The sequence below is a fragment of the Branchiostoma floridae genome, chromosome 3, assembly GCF_000003815.2.
Source record: "Branchiostoma floridae strain S238N-H82 chromosome 3, Bfl_VNyyK, whole genome shotgun sequence".
Taxonomy (NCBI): domain Eukaryota; kingdom Metazoa; phylum Chordata; class Leptocardii; order Amphioxiformes; family Branchiostomatidae; genus Branchiostoma; species Branchiostoma floridae.
Window position 1 is genome coordinate 24,021,258 of NC_049981.1, and position 26,114 is coordinate 24,047,371.

Here is a 26,114-nt window from a genome sequence, read left to right on the forward strand (position 1 = left end):
GCGTGTGTGTGTGTGTGTGTGCTTGTGCGTGTGTGTGTGTGTATGTGTTTGTGTTTGTGCGTGTGTATGTTTGTGTGTGTGTGTGTGTGTGTGTGTGTGTGTGTGTGTGTTTGTGTGTGTGCTGGTACCATTGAACAACAAAGTAATGAGAACTTTAAAACACCCCCATAAAGTTCCACAGTATGCACTTAAGGCTGAGAAACCCACAGCTCCATTGTCGTATGTGCCCTTCAGAATAAACAAAGCTGACGATCAGGCTGACGCGCCGCTGAGAAGAAAGCACTCAGTTGCGACAACCGCGTATTTCAGAGCTTTACGACCTGATGATTAATTGCCAAGAGGCCCGGCCCTGGACTCGCACAGAAGTTGTGCAGCCTTTAGAATTCGTGACAAGAATTTTACACGAGAAAAATCCTGAGCATGAATAGCTTTGGCTTAAAGGACCATTCCACTTCAGAAGCGAGTATCATAATTAATCAGAGAATAAATAATTACCTTCGCCGAGAAGGTTATATTTTGGGTAGCGTGTGTATGTGTGTATGTTTGTTTCTATGTCTGTAGAAGACCATGATAACTGAAGAACGCCTGGATGGACTGTATTAATATTCGGTATGTAGGTATATAGGTCTTGTTGAGACCTTAAAACGATTAGATTTGTGGCCCCCTAGCGGCCGGTTATGGTACAGCAGCGTAACTTCCTGGTTTGATATTTCGAGTTCTGGACATGCTGCGGCAATGATTTTTAAGTGGTGGATAGCTCTTGATGCCGAGAGTAAGAAGTATAGGTTTGGGCCCCCTAGCGGCTTGTTTTGGAACTGCAGGGCAGGTTTAGTGTCAGATTTTGAAAGGGAATAACTCAAGAAGGAGTTGACGGATTGTCATGATTTTTGGTATGTACATAGCTTAAGTGATGCTTCATATAATTACGTATCAATTATGCAAATCAGAATCTAATTTGCATAATTAATTAGGAAATCGTCAAAACACGTTCCGTTCCTTTATACGGCCATTGCAACGTGTGGCATTTGTAACTGAGAAAGAGAAGAATGTTGATAGATATGTTATGCAAAATAAAGACCTAATTTGCATAATTAATGGGGAAATGCTATAATGGCATTGTGGCAAATGACAGGAAGTTTTTACTTGTGGCATTTGGAAGTTATATACAGGTGAACATCGTTGAACATTGATTATGCAAATGATGACCTAATTTGCATAAATTATCAGAAAATGCGCTTAAAACTTTTTTTACATAGATTGTGTATGTCCCATTGTTTGGTGGAGAAGATGATCAAGTAATATAATTTATGCAAATGAGAATCTTATCTGATAATCAATGACAAACAATTAATACAGCAGTTGTAAAGGGTAGAATCATTTGGCGAAGGTATGGGGTCGTGGAACTCTAGTTATGTTTGAATCAAGTTTGTTGTCAAATTTTCCACAAGTTGAAGCTTAAACTCAGGGGAAACTGCAAACGAGTTCTTTTTGAATTCCCCTGATCCTTCTCATGCATTTTACGCTGGCGGGGGCGTGACTTTGACCATGGGGACAAGTACCGATTAAAACTAGTAACGACTTCGCTATTATGGTGTTCTATGGTCACGTTTTGAGTAGACTGTGTGTGCACAAACGTCATCAGAACATTTGTGGGTCCTTCTGTAGTAATTTGTTCATGTGTAAAAGTAGCCTTTATAAATCAGAATGGTCCATACAAATTACCAAAGCTTTATGTTCCAAGAGTCGCTTAGCGTCACACTTTTTGTGCACCTTCCTAAATGTACATAGTCACTTTTCCACTTTCATTAGCGACTCTAACGTTAGCGAGACATTTTGCTCAACGCCGGCCACACAAGCAGTTTTGGCGCCGCCATTTTATATTGAACGACTTTTGACTCCTCATCAACGTTATATACTTAAGTGGCTGAGTTTCCCCATCCTAAGTTGAGAAAGTCTTCAAACTTTTGTTGTATTTCCCTCAATATGTGATAATTACTTGGTCAAGTGTATCCCAACTGCCATTAACGAGAAAGTGTGATGGACGTCACAAAATCATATACGGCACAGTACATATGAAGCGGCCCTGTATGGGGATGCTTGGATTTAGATAAAAATATTGTTGAAAGATCAAATGAGGTAACTTTGCAAAAAATCGGGTGTATTTGTATGATAAAAACTAATCAGAGAAGTAACAAAAAGTAGCACTCGCTTCTGGAGTGAAATCCACCTTAATCTGTATACTGTATTGTTTTATCATACTTATCATACCATCAATATGCTTTTCTAGATCGTCATTATCGTGATTATTGGCATAGCTTTATTAATTTAGGACTAAGGGCTTATTACAAAGGGAGCAGAATAATAGTGTACAATCTGAATGATGAAAATACTATTGATATTGTTATTATATGATAAACGTACGCCACAATTTATTTGGTATAAATTGTTCACAACAAATTGTCAAATACGGCGTAACAAGAACAGTATGAAGATTTTAGTACATAAAGAAAGACACCATAGTCTTTTTAAATTTTGTTTCTGCGTTTTGTTTCTGTAGGCTGTTCCAGAGGAACGAGTCCACCAAGGCGCATTTCAAGAAGTTTAAGGACATCCCTTCCGACCAACTCGCCGGCCAGGCCGTGGTTCGCGACCACGGAGAGAAGGTAAGCGTTAACATGTTTAATTCAAATCATGAAAACAATGTTTAGACACACACGAAACGCATATAGGCTATCTGAAAAGGTAAATAATAAAATTAAATCTATGACGGTGTCTAATTGGATACGATTTGAACGATTTCAAAGTTTGGAAGCTAAAAGTACGATAATAAAGATTTATCTTCCCAATCATATTTTTTTAACGTCGTTGCTGGCCAAAATGATTTTTGTGACGCATTCGTTATATAGGAGTCTATGGCAATGTGTTTGTTTATATGTATGAATATACTATTCTGTAAGTCAAATTAGTTTAGCTATCCTGAAAACGGACCTTGTTAGCTTCGACCAATCTACGATGGCATATTACTTCCCCGAATATCGTTATACAATTGAAAAATTATTGATGTACAGACGACTGATTATAAAAAGCATCTAAAACAGAGAGACCAATATGTGTCCGTACCTTTCTCAGCCGGCTGCATTCGCCGAACGGTATTGACGGGCACCGGAAAGGTTTAGAGGAAAGCTGTTCAAAATTCCCAGGTGATTAGCTGGGTCTCGTCAAATGTTACAGGGCAGGTTTTAGTGAAAAATACGCGCGACCCTCTTTTGACCTGGAAAGTGGGCCGACCATTCAGCGAGGAATAAGTACAACTGGCGCTCGTTGACAATGTGACAGGGGTAGTTATGCACCTATCACATTGTAGATGAGCTTCGGCCGTACTTTTCGATCACTTTAAGATCGACAGTTGGTTGCCTGTGTTTTTTTTTACCTGAAATCGTTCTTGTCAGATTGAACGAGGCTCGGGTGACCGCCTGCAAATGTGTATTTGAAAGTAAACCTCCCACTACCTCTTGCACGCGGACGAGGTAAGACAAACCGTCCCTCGCAAATAAAAGGTAATAGCTTTGTCAATTTTAGGAATGAGCGCACGGGCAGGATATAAATGCCCATTAAAATACTTAGTATGTGTGTTAACACAGTGTCACATACTTCAGAAGTCACAATGTCAGAAGTATGCACTATTTCAAAGAAACTAAAGATTTGCAAATAGAAAGAATTTGGACGAAACTCGCCCGAATGACATACGCATATACAGGCTGCCTCATAGCTCAAATTTAGCGAGCATCGTCCGATTTTTGAAGGTGACAATCAATCTTGTATCGTCAGATTGATGCCAGAATAGCAATGAAATATCGACGGATATATGGGGGAGGTATGGACAACTTACAGGCAACCTGGAAAGAGCAATGTCAACTGAAAAATCAATGATGACAAGACGCTGATGTTAAGGACAGGTTTCGGTGCATAGTGAGCATCGACCGACTCCAAACATTCGCCGACCATCCAAAAAAGATCGCGCGTGATTGAGTAAACATTGGACGTATTACTGCTGAAAATGTAATTTAGAGCTCGTCCGATCGATTTTCGCCCAATTTGACAGGGGTACAAGACGACAAATGCATTTTATACCTCATATGCATGACTACTATGAAGAATGTTTGACATTTTTGCGCGACCATCGGATGACGTATGTTGCCTCCCCGTAACTTTACGCCCTGCTTCCTTTTCCAACAGGTGTGTAAGGTGCTGGACGACTTTATCAAAGGTCTAGACGGCAGTGGGGACGAGGCTGTGAAGAAGGTCGGACGTATGCACAAAGGCCTGGGGATGTCTAACGAGCAGATTGACGTGAGTTCAAGCGTCTAGACAGTGACAGAATTAGAAAGGATGAGCAGTGGATCTCTGATAATCCGGCCATTTTTCATGTGTCTGGCAGTTACGGAACTCTATGCTACCAGAATATCAAACACGTGGTTTGAGGGTTTTCCATTTCTGGCCTATATAATACGGTACAGTAATCTACTTGGTTACGAGTTCGAGCCCCGACCAGAATACATTAACAGCTTGGATGGTGAAAACTAGTCTCTTTGCCCACTAATTAGTGGTAAGCAGAAAGAGTAACTAAAGGTACTCAAAAAAAACCACTACCTGTTGACCTTCTGAGGTGATTACATAACAAAACAGTGTGGCAAATGAGCTGCCATTAAAGTGTGCGTGGAGGATCTTAAGTATCTTTAGCATTCATTTCTATCCCATGACATGAAAAAAATATCGTTGGGGAGAATACAGCAAGAAAGCATTCTTAGATTTGCGTCAAGACATCAAAGACCAAAAAATCCTCAGCCTTCTAAGTTTTTCTTGAGAAAGTCTGTCAAATATTTGGTCGCTAAGCAGTCGCTGTGCGTTTACAACTTCTAGTAAAATTCAACGAAAAACGTGACGAGGAGTTTGGCTGAAGATTCAGTGCGTATACATTTTACTTAAGCTAATTATTTTTGGGTCCAGGTTAAGAAGTATTGGTTCATAGCACATCCTTTGAATTTCTACATTTACCGTAATAACACGGACCTGGCAATGTGTTCAATTTAGTAATTATGGTGCCTTCTACAATATTTTTCAAGCTCGGAATACCAAAATCGTGCGGTCTGGGATGCGGCAGAAATTTTGGCTGTAGGTTACACAAACACACACACACACACACACACACACACACACACACACACACACACACACACACACACACACACACACACACACACACAAACAGTGCAAATGATCCCTACTGATTTCAATAAGTGTGGGGGGTTCTTAAATGAAATTTAAGTGCGTCTCCCCAGACCTCCAGCTTTACGTTCCATTCAAGAGGACTCGTTAATCTTCATATTTAACTGCCTGGAGTGAGGAAATACTGGAAGGTGCTAAGCACTTTCCCAATAGCTACCTCAAAACACTGGAAACCTTTCAGATCTAAACCACGACGAGGCTTACCTATTTTTTGTTCTACTTCAGCAAATGAAGGGAGCCATAATCGAGGTGCTGGCGGATGCTGGGTTTGGTGATGCCAATTACAAGGGAGCTTGGGGCAAACTGTGGGACCGCTTCATGGCCGTCCACCGCGCAGCCTACTAGTTGCGCCCCCTTTCGTGGCCTTGGAGAAACGCAAGGACCCAACGAAGTGCCTTTTAGCGATTGTTATTTGCAGCTTATATCTCAGTAATAACGCAGAATTTAAACTAAAGTTTAAGAACATCTATTTTCCCCAACTGTTATGTCTATTCACTCCATGCACTATGACCTATAAGCCCCACAACTTATACAAAGTCAAATGTAATGGCGGCAGACTTGTCAACAGTACTTGGTCTTGATGTAAATGGGGTTACCCTCTTTGAAATGTAATTGCAAAATTGATTTGATTATATGAATGATGATATCCCCCTTAACTGATGCGCGCGTGCGAATGAAAAAAAAAAGTTTGTTGTATTCACTATGAAACCAAAGTGGTCAAGAGACATAAACAAATGACTGAACAGAGACAAAATAAGGTACAACGAACAATGGGTTCTTCATTTTTGACCTTGACTTTGGCATTCTATAACATTGGTATACATTTTCTGAAATGTTTCAATCTACGGCTTTTGTTGTCCCTGTTGTAGCTGATTTGTACAATTATCAGGATGGTAATTTTTTTTCTTCTTTTGGAAACGACCGAAAATTGGCGCGTGCGTCATCCGTACAATCAAATCAACAAATTCAGTTCAGTTCAGTTATCAGATGGCCTCATAAATTCCGTTCGCACGACTCTGTGCGCATGGCAAGCAAGAGGTCTCTGTTCTGGAGGCCAACATCAACATGGCCTGATAGTTAAAAACGAAAAATGTCTATGGTGTGGCCTTGTGGTGACCTTACATGAGAAAATGCACTTATGCTCCCTTGGACACTTTCCTGAAAAGGTAGTTGTCTACCAGTTCCTTCTGGTATGATATTATATCATTGCACTGTAAATCATATTCTGAATATCAGAATGCTGAACATTTTTCCAGTAACATGTCTACATTTGCTGAATAAACGTTATGCATCTCCGCTTACTTCGTCTTATTACAAAGCGTATCCTAAGTATTCTTCATCGAGAGGGTAACAAAAACCGGTGTAAGTGTACGTGTGTCAATTCCTCAGCTAAACCCCCATCTTAGTCGTAGGAATTTATAAGTTTTTGCTCTCTGAAATTACACGGTTGATAAATAGGAATTTGTTTTTATGTTGGAAAGCTAGTTTGACAATGTTAAACACTGAATACATTCATACACTGTTTCGTACGAGCATCATCGTATCGTTATATGTATACACCTCAGAGTAAGTAGATCAAGTGCACAGATTAACGATGAAAATGATACAGGAAGCACACGTAACCTTTACTACAGTTTTTTATTTCACCTTTTCAACGCCTTAACCTGTTAGCAAAGTGTGAAATACAGGACTTCTTATCATCATTACATCACAACTATTTTATAGTAGCGACAAAAGCGACAAGACACTTATTTGCAATTCATTAATACATTACAGAAAAAGTTCACTAAGTTGAAAGAGCTACCGACATGAAGTCTTTATTTTCCCTCACATAACGAAAAAAATGACAAAGAGCGATATAGTTGACAATTTCTACCATACATGAGTAGGTTTAGACATATAATAAATAATAGCATAACAGAACAACTACAATTATCACACATGAAATGCCACGCTTACGGTTCTCAAGTTAGTATATATGACTGACGGATAACTTTCTCATCAACATAGTATACGGTATGTAAGATCATAATGGCATTATAATTAACATTAGATAAAATGCACAATTTTTTTTCCAATAACTTAATTCCAAATGACACTGACATAAACACAGACACCATACATCGAAGTAAAATATCTACAGTTACTTTTATGTAGCAGCCAAACTTTCAGACCTTTTTAAGATTAACACACACGCTTTACAGAGAATATAGGCTCGTTCTCATTTAAATGTCGAAATGCTGTCGCCTGACTTTACGCCTTGATATGGAGCCAATTATAGACAACATCACTGGTTCCTTCATTTCTCCACAACCCCAGTAATGTTTTACAAAAGATGAACCACAACATTCGTAGAGGTTGATGGATTAGAAGATTATTATAGCCACGGGTGGGATTTTACACCCTAAAAAATGGCTGTCGCCTGAGAAGAAACGAAGAATTCAAATAGTAGCCAAAATGTAACAATTTAGTTCCCAGAATGATTGTTCGGCAGGTGAAACCAGCCACCCAGGCCCTCTACCCGATCACGTCAGATCGCTCCTGTCACTGAGCTGATCTGGGAGGCTGTGTGAGGTGGTTTATGCCTGTCGCCGGATTCTGTAACAAACGTTACCATCACTAGTACGATGGTTGCCACGGTTATATCATGCACGTATAAGACAAGAAATGGCCGTTTTTGTGACGCTGTACAGTTTTTCTGGCTTTCTAAAGAAACAAGAAAGGGTTGTTGACTGTCATTTGTATCCCACCTTGCTTAACAAAATGTTGTACAGAAATGAATGTAAAAAAAGGTTACCATTGTTCGATGCTGTCTAAGCTTTCTATTTGACCTGGTGTAAAAAAGCTGCCCACTTTTCAAATGTCCCTACGGACATCCACGTATACCTAAATGATGTAGTCAATAAGATGAGTCCTTTCGAAGAAAACAGGGTTAAGTCTACTGTTGTAACAAACGTTACCGGTAACGTTTGTTACATGCCCTGTAATGTATTATCAATGGGACCGAAAATAATAAGTTGCCATTTTTTGGCTATGGTTAAAAGAGGAATTTTCCCAAACAACCAAGTAGTTTTCAGTGAAAATAAAGCCGATTTATTTTTCGACCAAAAAAATGCCATTTTCGACATTTCAATGAGAACGAGTGTTTAATGCTTTACATATTTATCTAAATCTTGTCATGGCTCTACATAAAACCCTCTTCTGAAAGTTTAAGTTTAATCAAAGTCTGTCTTTTAAATCACAAACCCCTTCTAAAGACAATGATATAATCCTTATTTCACCAAAGAAAGTAAGCTAAGATTCTATAATGTTTATCTTGAAGTCATATGTTAACCCTCATCCGACCGTATGGGGTCATTTTTGACCCCAGGCGTATATTTTAATCTGCCATAGCAACATTTTTCATCAGAGAAAAAATTCCTTCCATGAATTTGTTTGTATACTTGTTTTACAACATCTACCAATTTTTCACCGAGTTTTGCCCATTATTGTATAAGCTATACTTGAAAGTTTGTGTCTTGTTCGGTGGGGTCAAAAATGACCCCAGCCAATTATGAATCATTAATTACATAAATATCAAGACATTTCAATAACATAAGAGGCATTCCTCATCTTTGCTATTACAGCAACAAGTTATAGTTGCTTAGATGAGTAAACACCGAATATTTTGAAAGAAATTTAGTATTTTAGTGTAAATCACAGTTTTTCGAAATTCTGCATAAATTATGATAATACGCACTAATTACCTATGCTAATGAAAGTGAAAATGTTTCTAATTAATTAAAAAACACTATATGGACAGAATGTGCAGAAGGAACCTACAAGAAAGATCTTTGCGGGAAAATAGACACGAGTTATTGTATGTATGTCTTTCGATGGCGGAATATGGTGCATAATTAAGTAATAAATTCGTTACTTTTCACAAATATTGTATTTTTTCTTGTTAGATAACATTATCATGCTATCAGTATTATTGCATCATCACAATTATTGTTTAGAAATTGATAAGACAAAACGTTGTTTAAGTAAGTTGAGTATAGTAGTTTTGCAGAGCAAATGTGGTTTCTCCTCATTTTTCTGCATAAATTATGATAATGAGTAATAAGTACTGACACCAAAACTTGTCAAAATATTTTTCATAGATTAGTGAAACAGTAAGTACATAGAAATGACAAAATAAGCCAGCAAAAATATGTCTATGAGCAAAACAAAATGGGGTCAAAAATGACCCCATACGGTCAGATTCGTCGTAAAAATGTAATGGTCGGATGAGGGTTAAAGACACACATCATAAGGATATTGATACTCATGTTAAGGCTAGCAATATTGGTCAATAACAACAATTATTAATGGAAAATTAAAGTTGTCCTGACACATGTCGGTCGCCAATCTACCAAACAGTACTGTACATCCTACCACCAGTATGGCGGCTAATATTATAGTCACCAAATGTCAGCCCTAGTCCAAAAGGGAGTTGATCTTCTATTTACAATATACAATATTCCGTTCTTAAAGTCGACGACAAAAACTGTTTCTAGTCTATAGAGATTTCCGACAGCTATGATATTCAGTAAATATCGCGCTACAAATCTATACCGTAAAAGGTGTTTATTTACATTTATCATCTTTGTGCAATATTCTAGCCTCTGTGCATATCTAACGGGTATGCAGGCAAGTTAATGCAACTTAACTCATATTACATATTCAAAGCTGTCATTTCCTCTATGGCCATAGAGGAAACCAGTTCAAGGACATAAATGTCACCATTGTATGCCAAAACCTTGCATTTGGATTTTCTGCCTTAAAGTTATCTATTTTGAGTCGATGTGAACTGCCGCGAGCTCAACGTCGTCTGGTTTTCTACTCTCTCCGGCAGAAGTGGTCATTTTGTTTTCTCGGCACATGGACGACATGAGCGTGGTCATGCCCTTTCTGAAGCTACTGTTGTAATAGCCGTAGATGATAGGGTTGACCGAGCTGTGCATGTACACCAGCCAGTGGGACACGGGGTAGATGTAGTAGTACACGATGTGCTGCTGGTACTGCTGGAGGTTGCCGTAGTCGTCCAGCATCATGATGGTGTGGAGGGGGATCCAGGACAGCGCGAAGAGCATCACCACCACAAACAGCATCTTGATGACCCGGAACTTCTTCTTCAGGCCGGCTTCCCGGCTGCCTCCCGGGATGGGCTTACACCACACCTTGCAGCCGATCCGGAAGTACAGGTACACGATGAGGCAGAGCGGTGCGATGTACAGCACGACCAGGAGAGTGGTGGTGAAGGGTTTCCTACTGCCGTTCCACCAGCTTTCTGTGCAGACGGTCACCTCCAGGTCGACTGCCGGGACTTCCTGCATGACCACGAAATGCGGAATGGAAAGGATGGAGCCCAGCAGCCAGATGAGGACGATCACGTGCACGTTGTAGTTCGATATGAAACTTGGCTCGTTGGGGTAGATGACGGAGCAGTATCTATAAGAAGGAAGGGGAAAAAAACATCGTATAATGATAAACTCAGACAACTAATTGTTAAATTGAGGATTAGCGGTGACACAATGCATGGCAAGTAACCTATACAGACCGAAAAAAAACACCGATTGAGCGAAAATAACCTTATCTTACCCATCAATAATGAGGGCTGATATCAAGTACAATGTATATTTATATGAAAATGAGTATGATGATGTTATGTCTGTAAAAGAGTCTGGGATATTAGTTCAGAAGGTAATTTAATTCTACAGGAGTAATTCGGTGTACCGTGTGTAATAGATCACAAAAAAAGATTTAGATAAGAGGAATCTCGAGTGTACAGATAAGCTAAATTGCTCTCGCGTGGGTTTGGGATCCTTTAAAAGATAGAGGTCCCACTTACAATGTCACTCTGAGGCACACATGATGTTTACTGGTGGTATGCGGAACTCCTGAGGATCAAATGGAGAAACTCTTCAGGGATGGATTATTTTGCAAAAAAAAAGCAAGAGGAAAATGCCCCAGTATTTCATTTGGTCATTACAGATATCTTTTAACGTCAACATGAGTTTCAGTTTTTGTCTGACTTTGAAAAGAAACAGCTTAAAAACGTTTCCCTTCAGTAATACCTGTGGCAAAGTTGAATACATGTGGAATAAAAGACTTCTCGTGCACCATATTCTGTCACTTACATTCTTGTTATAACGCTTATGAAAATTTAATCATCTATTTTGTTTTCCAAAATGTATTCCGCTCGCATTTTTACTTGAGTCTGCATGGGATGTCATCCAAAAGATTTATTTGCTGTCGCCAAAGGATAGACTACTAGATAAGGGCCTTGGGCGATCGTTTATTGGAACATGTGTCATGCAGCCCCGAGTGCGTCTCAAATCCCTCTTTGACGCAGATGCACACAAGAGACGTTTAGCGCAATGCGTGCACTAATGATGTTTTAAAAGTACCAAGTAATCAATGTGGATTGGAAATGGGAGTATAATGACAGTGGCAATGCGCGGTTGGGAATTGTAAACAGATTTTCACGTAAGCCGAGCTCCCATATGACGCATGGAAATTAAAGCAAACCGCGTGTGCATATGTCTTCAAAGCCCAAACCATTCACTTGATTAAGAAGAAAAGTTATATACATATATGTTTCTTATAACAATTGCATTCAGCCTATGCGATTTCAAGCAATGTACCTCAAAATACATCTCCCAAAGCCCCCAAAATTCATGGGTGTAACAAAATGAGCTGCATGTACACACCATAGACTTGTCCTTACGTCGGTTGTTCTTATTTACATGAGGTAACGAAATTGCATCTGTCCAGTCAAAATGCAGTCCTTATCTAAACTTAACTTATAAGGTGCAACTAGAACTGTTGTTTCTTTAATACAAAGACTAAAACTACAGTATTGGCAGGGATGTATGGATTTTAATTATTGATTCCACCTTTTGCAAAAAATTAAAACACATGTAACGTGATTAACTATATTGCCTTGCTATCATATTACCTATCTTATTTATCTTTTCTTCTGTAATATTTTACTAGGGTTCAGGCTACTAAGTAATGAAAAAATTTAAACCAACATTATACACTATACTAAACACTACATTTATGTATTCTAAGAAAATGACACATAATGACTGTATTCTTAGTTAGTAAGCTAAGGTTTCTACTAAAAAAATATTGTTTTTAGGTGCACCAAAGCGATGGTTCTGGGCCCTTTGAATCATGTAAACTTTAAGGTTTTCCACTGAAATACTTTACTGACTTGGATTTACGTCTACCATATGATTTCATTTAAATTGCTTTGAAAAAGAACTACTTTGGAGTTGACATTCGTGATGTAGCTAGCTTGCCCCGCCTTCCAATTAAAGGCGGGACCCATCAGGTCTTTGTCAAAACAAAATGAACGCTTTATAGTACCCATTAACCCTATTCAGACGGGGGGGGGGCTTTTGAGGCCTGCGCCAACTTCGATGCCCTATAACGCCAGAACGGCTTACGCTAAAGCCACCAAATTTGGTGAGTTTTTCTAAAATATTGTTGGCAACAATTTTACGAAGTTTGACAAATTTTCCATTTTTTCGTGTTGCCATGGCAACCGTTTGCTGACAGGCAGTTTTGCCAAAATCACTATTTTTGGTTCTAACAATGTATTTTTCACATTTATTTGCTATATTACTGCTATTTTGTTACATAAATAAAACGTTATGTTATTTAGCATATCTTTCATAATTATATATGCATAAATTATGCTAATTTGATGACGTCATCAGCCCAAAATCCAAGATGGCGGACCGTATGGCCAGTTCAAGAATAACAAGCTAATTATCCCTTAAAATCTGTAACTACCTGGTATTATTTCATCAAAAAACATCTAATGAATGAATTTAGTCTATTTCCATTGCCCTTTGTGATAATTTGTTGCAAAAAAAGTAGTTTTAAAAATTCAAGGTAGTGGATATAATATGGCGGAGCCTAACTCGTATCTTAGATGTGCATGACGTCATTTTATGACGTCATTATGACGTCATCGATGTTGCTATTGGCAATACAAGTCGTAAAAAACATTATTGTTCTGTTATCTGCACTTGTTGTTACATTTTTGTAGTATAACTGGAAGTTGTCTGAGAATACCCTTTTTTCATGGGTCCGGCCAATATAATCAAATTGATGACGTCATAATTACGTCATCTTACGTCAACGTAACGTCAAACGTCAAATAATCGTCAAATATTATGTCGATATTACGTCCTAAAAAATTTGGTGGCCCTACGTCACGTCGTTCAAGAGTTAGAGGACTTAGAAGTGGAGGGCCTCAAACCCCCCCCCCCCGTGTAGACTATTTGACATTCAGTAGTTTCTAGCGAGGACCAATCAAATAGCTGCTGGCAGGTCACTGACATTGGGCGATAACTGCGAGCTTTTCGCACCCTTGCTTATCATGCAAATGCCGTGAACTCAAATCAAGCAGGCATTATTGTTCGTCATTTTGCACCGTGCGGGAGCTTTATTTGCTCACAAACAACTCTATATATCAGTTTAAAAAGTTTACTTTGGTGATCTAAAGGTGTCGGGACTGTAGCGAGTTTTCGTGCCATTAAACTTTTTGAAATGACGGCCTTACAGTTTATTTCCGTCTCTTTTATTACGCGCTTTGTCAGTTTAGTTCTATTTTTCGTGAACTTGAACCACAAGGCTTCGTGGCGTAGTTGACCAGTGATTGGATTTGTAACTTTTGGACCAGAGTTCGAACTTGACTGACGTGGTGCAATTTTTTAAACTTTTTTAAAAAGTTTTCTTTGTTGAATATTTTACTTTTTATCACTATACGGTCGTACTTTTGTAACTGAAATGTTTCGCTTCTTGTCACTCCCCAAAAATGTTGTCACCCCAAAAAGTTGTGACTTTTAGTACGTGTCACCCTATGTTTCAGTGCTATTTCCTTGCATTCACAAAAATAAAAACAGTACGTAGTTCTACAACTTACAACTTGTACCTTGTAACAAAGTAAAGAGACGTCTCTGATGACCCGGTGTACAACGGCTGTAGTAAGTTGTCAAATATATGCGTTATGCACTCAAGTCGTGTTGTTTGCTGATTATTCAGTCCGTCCTTCTATTCTATATAACCAGCATTCAAAGGGACCAGCTCATAAAAATACATGCTGCAAACTAAAGGAAGCCCCACAAAGATGTCCTTTGTAATGTATTGACGGTATTTAACAGCTAGTAATCGACGGACAATAGGTGTGAAACATTCGTCCCTGGCCCTCGCGTGCCACCGGTCTGGCGTTAATTGGTTACTCTGTATTTGAAAGAAACGGCTTCATGGGCGTTGACCTCGCTAGAAATCTACTTCATAACATTTAGAGCTAGCCCCCCCCCCCCGGTCCAGGGATGACCAAAAAAGCCCGGTCTGAATAGGGTTAAACTGGGGTGAACATTTTATTGTAACCAGTGCCCCGAGGTGCATCACTATAGCAAACCATTGAACTAAAAATAGTGTACTAAAAAAAAAAAACCCACGAAAAATACATGTATCTCTTTGCCAATTTCTAAACTTGACTTACCTTTCATATTTTAGTCACTAAAAGATTGCTTTTGGGTGTGCAATGGGCATTTACATGACAAAACACCGAGATAAAAAGACATTATAGCGTCCAAGTTTAAATCTGCAGTAAAAGGGGGCATTTCAGTGGTCATGGCTACTATCTTATTTCGCATTAACTAAAAATCTGCCCACAACTTTCTTACAATAGCTTTTCCATCGAGACACTGATTGGATTTTACCTGAGAATTGAGAGTGAAATTTCTGCTTGAATGTTCGCTAATGCAATACGATATCGTTTGAGATACACGTCGGGTATCGAATGAAATTTTCGGAACATGTCCAAGAATTGGATCAATATCTAAAAGCCAGCAGCTAAACTAAATGGGATCACGATGTTTCATATCCCATAACGTGTCGCTGATCTATCTTTCTATTTCCAAAGGGATGACCTGCACTTCATCCTTCACTACCCATAAACGAGCTCGCATCTTTCTGCTACTCAGGGGTTCTGCATCCTTTTCCAAGATCTCAGGGACTTACTAAAAATCGATGGCAATACTGAAATGTTTTTAAACCTGGATACGGTAAACCACCGTTCTAATGAATACGACACCTGTTTATTCCGTCAAGTTATTCCGTATTGTACTTGTATTTGTCATGCAAGTTACATTTTTCTTTTACCAGGAGTAATGCTGAAATTAGTAGCTTGCTAATAGGTCATGACCACATTTTAATGTTAAAGATAATAGAGAAAACTTCCAGCTAACATTGCCTCCGTTGCAGAATTCGAGCGAGGCTTGCTTTTAGTTCAGCGGCTGAGCACTAATTGGCTAGTTTCAAAGTTCGCTAAGGTTTTGTAATACCCTGAAAGGGAGGCACACTTCCTTTCTCGGCAACGTCTGTGAATGAGCCACAACAAACACAGCCTGTATAATCATTTTCCAACCTAAATGAATGATTATACTTAATAAAAGTGCCTGCGCTAGATTTGACGTCGTATAACTACCGAATGACGTGTGCTAGGACTACGAAAGTTGGTGACTTTTCCTAAAATATTGTTGGCAACAATTCTGTGAAAAATCGTTCAGTTTGTTTATTTTTCATATTGCCATAGCAATAGGGTTCTGACAGGCATGTTTAACCAAATTTACTAATTTCAGTTTGAATTATGACATTTAATGGTTTTATTGCCAGACCACACTTGTTATCCATACCATTAACACCCTGTGTAATTTTAAGTTACATTCATCATTAAACATTCATTGTTTATGCTAATGTTATAACGTCGTGGGTCAAAATCCAAGATGGTGGTCAATGTCATGATCAATGGAAAATGCATGATATTTTACTCACATTCCGTCAAAATCTTTCATTTTCCTACAAAACACAATCAATTGAACCTTTTAGTCTACGTTAATTGGGTTTTTGGGTTATATGTAGAACAAAACGTATTTTAGAAAATTCAGGCTTGTCGATCTAAAATGGAGGACAAATGACGGCATTTTCTGACGTCATATAAGCGTCAGTGTCGACGTCATTGGCAACAAAAGACTTGGCAGACTTAGATACAATTAGTCACCTTTATAGTCCTCGTTTTGTTTAATACCTTTAAGTATAGTAGAAATTCAATATTAAGGGGGCATAAAAAATGAAGCGAAGCGTTGTATCTTTTGGATCAAATGGTCTTTTCTTTGTCATTTAGTAGAACGGATCGCTAAACCTATCGGATTGTACACAATTCCCAATCACCACAGAAGCTCGTGCATACTCCAGTGCCCATCGAAGAACCGTCAATATCACTTTAAGAGATTGGTTCTTCGGTCGATAAGAGATTGGTTTTCTTTAAGGAGCCACTTCAAGATATAAACTGTGACATGCTATCAATTTTTCGTGTTTGTTCATGCAGAGACAACCCAGAGCTACAACTTAAAACGAAATGCATTCAAAGAGTTAGCCTTGGGGGACATTGGGAGTTGTGGCAATTTTTAATATAGGTTAAGGTTCTCCAAGCGGGAAAGGAAGTTGTGGATAAATCTCCCTTTCTTGGAGCCCATGTTAAAAATCAAAATTCAGCGCTCAACAAAAAAAGGAAATAAAGGCTACAAAGGAGGCTAACAAAGCCATACGGTGCAAATTACTACTATTAATTTTACAAATCACGTTTGATTGTATGTTAGAATTACTGTTAAATTCCTTTTTTTCACCCAAAAAGACATTGCAAAGTTTGTTTTTTTCTGCAACTTTGCCATTACTCTTTTGTTAATGATACTTGCTGACTGAAGGTTGCAGCTTAAACGCCCGTGTAGTTTCAGGATTCACTTCTTAGGCCCAAACTCATGTCACTTGGTTTTGTTTAAGCAAGCAAAATGTATCACCCTAATCCAAAAACTTTTCCAGAACACGACGAATGAAAACAGGATCCCTGATAACGTACAAGAAAAAGCAGCTGGACGCAATGACATAACCGATCCTTGTGTTAAAACACCTGTCACTGTTTCAAATATCATAAACATCAAGCCCCAATTCTCGCTAATGTTGTCCGCAAACAAACAAACAAACAGACATATAGCCAGACAGATGCATAGTCTATTCCAAGTCAAAATAAGGGTGTCGGGACAATACTGAAAAAGAATTTGGGGTAAAAGAATATGTATGGTACAATCATAGTTATAAGATTTTCAGAACATTGAATATGGAAATTTGTATCTATTTGAATTTATTTGAATTATTATGAATTCTTTCGCATTTTAATATTGACAGTACAAATATTTTTTTTTACTTGCAATTATTTTCCAAAATCTTCATGGTTCTTTTATTACAAATATTTACCTCCATGCAATGTCATGCAGGTTATATTTTCAGTAGCGTTTGTCTGCGTGTCTATTACCAAGATAACTTAAGAACTGCTAGGTAGATTGGTTTCATACTTAGTCTTTTGGTAGGGTGTGATAAAAGCTGGAATTGATTAAATTTTGTGCCCCCTAGCGGCTTCCCTTGATACTTCAGGGCAACTTCAGGTTTTGCTATCTCGTGCTCTGAAAAAGCTATGGTCACGATTTTCCAGTATTAGATAGCTCTTGTGCTAAGAAATAAGTGACATAAGTTTGAGCCCCCTAGGGACAAGTTTAAGATAGCAGGGGCATTTTTGTCAAAACTTCTGAAGTGGATAATTCAAGAAGGGAAGAGCGAATTTTGGTATATAGGTACCCTAGACAATGTTGTATAAAATAAAATAATAATTATGCAAAATAGGAGTATATTTGCATAATCAATGACAATAATCTATCATAGCAGTTTCTTCAATGTATCTCTTGTTCCGGACATGATATGGTTTTGACAATTTAGTGGTAGATAGCTTTTAGCGTTTTGCCAAAGTGGGGCAAGGTTCATTCCCCTATCATTTATTTTTGGAACCGCATGGGCATTTTTGTCAAGACATTCCAAAGAGGATAACTGCAGTAAGGAATGACGGATTGACATCATTTTAGGCATGCGGGTAGCTTAGGCAAAGATGTTCATAATGATATACATATATGCAAATTAGGACTTAAGTTGCATAATTATCGTGGAGTTTGAATAATTTCATTGTTTTCAATTACTGGACTTCAATAAATGTAACACATGTAAATTATGATGGATGGATATGAAATATGCTAATGTGGAATTGATTTGCATAATATATGCGAACATTGCAAAACCGCTTAATGATTAATGATGGGAATCTTATGCTTGTGACATGCGTATGTTAGTCAATGGTGAACATCACCATGCATAAATCATGTAAATGTGCAAGTCATTTGCATAAAATTTACAAAAGCTCTAAATATTTCATGGAGGTATGAGGTCGCCTAACTCTAATTATAAATATGTTTAAAATTCCATATTACAAATTGCTGAAAAATATCAGAAAATGGTAATTAATTCATGTAAGAATGTTGCTACTGTAAGAAGTATCATATCCCACAGTTTTACACGGCCATGGAAATATTTAAAGTTTAAATAACGCTCAAAACATTACCAAAGTATAAAGTCTACAAGGCATATAGTTACAAAGAATTGAAAACATGTCTAAATGATGGCATTTACGACAACTTATGGTGTCTTGAAATGGACTATACACACACAAGAAGCTGACCATTTTAGCAGAGGTAATTAGTGCCGTATGCTATAATGCCTATAGGTGGGTTTTACATTAAACTGTTGCATAAACACGTCAGACCCAAGTTTAAAAGGTGTCAACAGGTCTTTTAGTCATGTCTTGTGTTAGTCATGTGTTACTTCCACATCCACCACTTTAACTTAATGCTCTGCTGTACATCAGGAAAGATACCAATAATGTGTTTTTAGCACTTAGCAACAAACCGATTACTTGTTCAAGACCGTTAATGGAACATGTCGGACGATACGTGCTGTCTTGAAGTAGCAAGTACTAATGTTTAGATAATAGTTACATCGGTTGTAGCGCTTTTCAAATCCATATCAGAAAACAGCGGGCCCTGAAATGAGTACCTGAGAATAATACTTGTTAAAAGGAAAAAATGTATTTGATGTGTATTGTGGTTGACGAAAATATGTTATTCTTATTCTTTGACGTATCAGAAATACTTCAAGGTATTTTTTTTAGCTCTGATGCGTAGCTCTAAAGCCGTATTCAATGCTTTCTTCTAGGACCTGTTTCTTGTTTCTTTCCTTTCAAATCATTGCTAACGTAGAATACGGCCTTGGTTTAATCGTTGTCGATAATCGTTGTTTTTTTTTTCATATATATCATAGCAATGATTTTTAAATAAAGAGAATAAATACGTTTATAAATGTTGGATTTCAAAGGAAAACAGTATTTAAGGCAATTTTCCTCAACTGACTTTAAAAAAATACAAGGAAATTCTGGAAATTCATTTTCTTCACCCATATGAACATATACTAGTTACGCAGAAAAGGAGTGATAGATGTAACACTTAACGTCATAGAAATACACATTCATTAGCATGACACATATAGATGAAACAACGTGTGGTTTGATATGATGCAGCTTCATGTAACCAACAAAAGTGTTGCATCAGTTATTGCTTTCTAAGATCCAGTTATATTGCAGGACATATATAAATGTGTCAATAATAAAATAGGTACCTGTCTATGGCGATAGCGACAAGTGTGAAGACCGACACTGCCACAGACACCACTTGGACGGCCGGTGTTATCTTGCACATGACTGGACCAAATGGCCACCCTGTGCATGGATGAAAGTACATTCAAATCTCATGTTTATGGTAAATATATATATATACTGAGCAGGAAATATTACAAGACAATGAAATAGTGATCTTAAACACTGTGTCGTTATCAATCGAAAAAACAAGAAAAAGAAATGCCATATCAGTGGGTTTTTTTTTTTAAGTTTTATGATCCAGACACTCTGGACATAGTACCTTCTTACTGCTATCTAGGCCTGACTATTACATCGTCGGGAAGCTTCTCCCTGATCAAAAAAACAACTTTCACTCAAAGCTCTTAAAGCTACGTATAGTCTGAAATCTCTCATTCGCTCATCTGTCTCGCCAAAGTGCTTGCTAAAAATATCTGATTCCTGTATAAAGCCGATTCTCCTTTATGGGTGTGAAATTTGGGGCACAGAGTCTATTAACCCTATTCAGACCGGGCTTTTTTGGTCATCCCTGGACCGGGGGGGGGGGGCTTTTGAGGCCCTCCACTTCTAAGTGCTATAACTATGAAACGACGTGCCGTAGGGCTACCAAATTTTCAGGACATTATTTCGACATAATATCTAACAAGTATGTGACGTTTGACGTTACGTTGACGTAAGATGACGTAATTATGACGTCATCAATTTGATTACATTGGCCAAACCCATGAAAAATGGGTATTCTCAGAAAACTTCAAGTTATGCTGCAAAAATGTAACAACAAGTGCAGATAACAGAATAATAATGTTTATTACAACTTGCGTTGCCAAAAGCAACATCAATGACGCCAATATGACGTCATAAAATGACGTCATGCACATCTAAGATACGAGTTGGGCTCCGCCATATTATATCCACCACCTTGAATTTTTAAAAATACTTTTTTTGCAACAAATAATCACAAATGGCAATGGAAATAGACTAAATTCATTCATTTAGATGGTTTTTGATGAAAAAATACCAGGTAGTTACAAATTTTAAGGGATAATTAGCTTGTTATTCGTGATCTGGCCATTAGGTCCGCCATCTTGGACTTTGGGCTGATGACGTCATCAAATTAGCATAATTTATGCATATATAATTAAGAAAGATATGCTGAATAATATAAGATTTTATTTATGTAACAAAATTGCAGTAATATATCAAATAAATGTGAAAAATACATAGTTAGAACCAAAAATAGTGATTTTTGGCAAAACTGCCTGTCAACAAACGGTTACCATGGCAACAAGAAATAATGGAAAATTTTTCAAACTTCGTAAAATTGTTGCCAACAATATTTCAGGAAAACTCACTAAATTTGATGGCTCTAGCGTAAGCCGTTCTGGCGTTATAGGACATCGAAGTTAGCGCGGGCCTCAAAAGCCCCCCCCCCCCCCGGGTCTGAATAGGGTTAATGATAACTCCCCAATTGAAATTTCGCATCACCGCTTTTGTAAGAATATACTTGGAGTTTCCAGAAATTGTAGTAATTCAACATCTAGCACAGAGCTTGGCAGATTCCTTTTAGACTTAGATATATCTGTGCGTGTTATTCGCCGTTACTGGCTACGGTTATCACAAATGGATTCTCAAAGACATTTGTTACAAGCTGATGCCCTTTTGTATCAATATAAATCTGTTTCTAATAGTCGTAGAAGAACCTTGTTACAACGAGTGAAAGAAATTTTAGATGGTAGTGGCCACTCCTACCTTTTCTATTCATGTAACTCACTTAGTGATATCAGATCTATATGTACAATCATGATAAGATCTAGAATCTCTGATATGTTTATCCATACCTCTCGTCATATCTTGAGTATAGATACTGGTAAGCTAATATGTCATAAGACCTGTAAAACAGCACATACTATGGAAATATACTTAGAATTAGATCATTTTGATTTACTCTCGGCAATCAGCAAAATTAGAATTAGTGCCCAGCACCCTCTCGAAATTGAGAGAGGGCGGTACAAGAGCCGTGTGTGAAATAATGTGCAAGCAATGTACGTCAAGCGTGGTGGAAGACGAACACATTTTATGTCAAACTGCTCTTTCTATAATCCAGAAAGAAAAGAGCTGTTCAAAGAGGCCATCAAATTCCACCCAAACTTCCTCACATCCAATGACAAAAAGAAAACAGTTCTCATTTTAACATCACAAAACCCACACATAATAGAAAAGGTGGTATCTTTCGTCTTCCACTGTCTTCAAAAAAGGCATCTAGAGTTAGCTTTTACTAGTTTTAGACTACGACTAGAGTAGACACTTATTATATTGTATTTTACACTGTTTAAATATTTTATGTTACCTTCAACTAGCCCACGTGCAAGAATTTCCAATAAAACTTGTTATATTACGCCAAATATCGTGACACTAGGCATCCGGTGCAATTGATGGAAGTGTACGCCAAATAGCAACTGCACTATGATTTAGGAAACGGTAAGGTAAAGGGTGTTATCTAAAACATCTTACCTTTTCCAAAATAATATCCGGTTGCTTGTTGAGTAATTGTACTTGGCTACTTGGATGTGTAATCTGAATCGAGGTGTAATTTGTTTGATAGCTGGATAGGTGGGCTACCTAGTCTTGTATTGCACATTATTCAGTAGTTCAGATTTGTGGCCAGAAATATTCCGCTATGGATATCCAGTTGTGTTTAAATATATTCTGGTCTTGAGCATCGGAAATACTATGCAGAGAACATTTTTATGATGCACATAACAATAATAGCTAATATCCTAAGGGCATACACACCCGCTGTCCCTCATAAAGTGATCACTCCGATATATGGCGTCGTAGATATAGACGTTGAACTCATGGGCAGATTAACATCTATCGAATTCTACCCCAGGGCTCGACGTTCTACAATACAACATTCTAGTTCAATGCCATTGTATTTACTGCTTATATTACACACGACTTTTTGATTAAGAAACAACAACTGTAGTACATTATATATAACACGCTTACACTGTAAGTAGCTTTAATGGCATGTGAATATTTTTTTCCGAATAGCAGGATTTCTGAACACAATAAATGATAGAATCACTTACCCATAACAACATCGTCCACCAGAGTGAAGGGCATACAGAAGACAGCCACAAGCAGATCACTCACAGCCAGGTTCAATATGAAACAGTTCGTCACATTTCGCATGCGGGGAATCTTGACAATCACGAGGCAAATGATGGTGTTTCCTACCACACAGAAGGCAAACGTTATAAAGTAGACGATGGCGAAGACAACGATGACGGGGACGGTTTGCTTGAGCAGTTCGACATCTCGGTCGGTTGTGCTGTTAGATGCGTTGGTAAAGTTGTTCATGGTCAGCACGGCACGCAATGGTTAAGCTGTATCAACGCCTTGGGCCTCAACTGCGTCTTCCTGCACACCTTCTTAGAATAATGTCCGTCCTAAGGAGCTTATCTTGTCGCTGACACTGCACAATACTTCAGTTCTGTTACAAAATCGATTGACGCTGTGCGGATCGTCAGATGGGCCCGCCCGCCTTGCCATAGCCTAACGAATGTTCATACCGCTCCGGTGACATCCATCAAGTGCACGCCACGCCATGACGTTACGCCTACAAGTCTGGAGAAAATCCAAACAGTAAATAAAAGGCAACCTTTAACAAACTTAAATCACAACATTTTGTCATTATCGATTTTTATGTTTCAAGAAATATGTTGAAGACAAATAACCTTTCATTTACTGAATCCCAGAGGTATGCTTGCAGATCCGTTAAGTGCCTTAAACGCCATTGGATTCAAAGTGACCTTTTATGCGTTATTTCATAAAGGGCAAACCATACTGTCTTTGAATGGGGTACATGGGTATCAGATTGAGCACTATTATTGAAAATTTTAATATTGCGTTATGCACTGAAGGATTGCCTATGTTAGAACGCCAGGTAGCCATTAAGATCAAGCTGATTCTGAGAAATTTCAACGTGTAATTTGTTAATGTTAGTTGCATCCTGTGGCCTATCTGAGAATACGTCACAGATGGGATTTTCCTCTAAATTTTAACCCGACGTTACTTCAAGACTATCGATAACAGCGTGTCGTAGGTATGCTCTCACGGGAAATGTCGCGCGTGACGATCAACTTGCAAGAAGACGAACCCAAGAGATACAAAGACGTCTCCATCTCAACTTTAAAAATCATTGGATCACGACGCCCATCTCAACCTTAAAAGTTATTGGATCACGACGCAAACTGATAGCAGAAAACCGATCACGTATGTTGCAAATTTTCTACCGCTTTACATCGTTATCAATAAAACGAATATGGTGATCAGTTCAAATGTCTATACACAAGAGCATTGTTTACACCACCTGGTGTTAAAGGTATCCATAAAGTGAAATTCAAACATTTTTCTGGCACTGCAGCAGCTAGGAAATTCGATCTGACAAGAGTACAATAATCAGTTACCAACAAGTCCTTCAAGAGAAACTTTATTGTTCCCTATTTGGTCAGAATAGGCAATCTATTAATTAGATTTGGCACACCAAGTAAGGTTGCAGGAAACGGGACACCGAGGGGTCATTTTTTTATGTTTATGTCCGTTTTCAATCATACTTATTGAGATTATATAGGGATCGGAACATTAAACTATCTACATCTCTCTGTCACACTCTCTATCTCTCATTCTCGCTCTCTCAGTCTCTCTCTCTATCTACCTCTCACTCTCTCTATATATATTGATGTTGGACAGTAAACTCCATTTGGTGTGTCACATCTAATTAATCAATTGCGAATATCAACAGCTTTCGTCACCAAAAATGCAAATGTCTATTGAGAAAGAGAAAGAGAGAGAGAGAGAGAGAGAGAGAGAGAGAGAGAGAGAGAGAGAGAGAGAGAAAGAGAAAGGAGACAAAAAGAGAAGGAAAGACAGAAAGACAGAGAGATGCAGGATAGTTAAATGTTCTCAAGAAGAAGAGCAAGGAATAAAATCAGTTACCTACGAAAATGGTGGCCTACGATACTATTTTGTAACAACATTGTAATGTTCGAGCGTCCAGAAAATGTTAACAATGCGTTTAAGACATTTTGTCCATCAGGTAATTCTCAGCACGTTATTCCTCTGAATATCATTTACTAAAGAAGGCATTTTACAGCGGTTATATCCGTAAAAGTCATCAATCACAAGTATGAAAATGCAGTTACTCCCTGGATATGCTACTTTGAGAAAAAGATGACCGGTTGATTACCTTAGAGATCTGCTGCATCGACCATGACCTCCAATTGACAGCTTCAGCTAAATAGTAGAGAAGCAAGCACCCACCGTAAAACAAACTATGAGTCTGTATATCTCCCCAGAAGACCATAACAAGTACGGAATACATAACGAAGCACCCGTCTTGCTAGCTACAAGAGAAAACAATACATCGAAGATTACCATAGTTTCTCATTTCAAACAAGATTTCGAGCTTTTACATTCAATGTCGTCTCTTAAGAATGCAATTAGTGGAAGGGAGATTGGAAGGTATTGGTCTATAATTTCATTGTCTTGAATAATTGGTAACTGCAAGGCTATACAAATTATATTACAGGCATAGATATCAATTCAAAAATTGGATAGAACTCGTGAAATGTACGAGAGGTATGCTTAGTTTGCATGGTTTGGGAGACATCCAAAAGTTAAAAGGATAGTGAAAATTGTCTGTAACTATATGGTTTGGTTTTGTCTGTACTATATAACGTTCATTGACAAGAAAGAAACACTGTACCATCTTGAATATTTTATCCTAAACGTGTTTCTGGCTGTTTTTGTATTTACCAATCATACATCGTTAAAAATTCGAGCTAGATCTAAAACAAATTCCGTCTGTCTTATTTACATATATTCATGTTGATTCTTTTAGTATTGAATAGACTGACTCATATGATATTTGTTTATTTGTCCTTCGATTACGTATACTTAATGATTTTAGTTACATCAAAGTAAGTTTATTCCGTGTCAATCTCAGTGCAGCACAAATTAAGCAACTAAAAGATTGGTACTCCTTACGTAGAGCACATACCATGGCCATATGCGTTTCACTCGCGCAAAATTTCCCTGGAGGAAAACCTGTAATTTCGTTGTGCAGTGTAAAAGACATTGAACAGCTAAATGT

The 26,114-nt window shown here is 38.0% G+C and overlaps 2 protein-coding genes across 3 annotated transcripts in view; one reads left to right on the top strand and one right to left on the bottom strand.

The window, feature by feature from the left end:
- LOC118412603 (hemoglobin subunit alpha-D-like) overlaps window positions 1-6,587 on the top strand; it is an 8,139-nt gene extending 1,552 nt beyond the window's left edge. For both annotated transcript variants that reach the window (XM_035815566.1, XM_035815567.1), the window contains exons 3-5: window positions 2,558-2,663; window positions 4,237-4,350; window positions 5,512-6,587. In XM_035815566.1, the coding sequence (XP_035671459.1) occupies window positions 2,558-2,663; window positions 4,237-4,350; window positions 5,512-5,631 (340 nt within the window). In that variant the 3' untranslated portion in view covers window positions 5,632-6,587. The remainder of the gene's footprint in view (window positions 1-2,557; window positions 2,664-4,236; window positions 4,351-5,511) is intronic.
- Window positions 6,588-9,566: 2,979 nt separating this feature from the next.
- On the bottom strand, window positions 9,567-23,990 carry LOC118412594 (neuropeptide FF receptor 2-like). Its single transcript, XM_035815551.1, has 3 exons — window positions 23,050-23,990; window positions 19,942-20,041; window positions 9,567-10,758 (listed from the first exon to the last, which is right to left on the bottom strand). The coding sequence occupies exons 1-3, from the start codon at window positions 23,318-23,320 to the stop codon at window positions 10,098-10,100; spliced, it is 1,032 nt and encodes a 343-aa protein (XP_035671444.1). The 5' UTR covers window positions 23,321-23,990; the 3' UTR covers window positions 9,567-10,097.
- Between the last annotated feature and the right edge of the window lie 2,124 nt (window positions 23,991-26,114).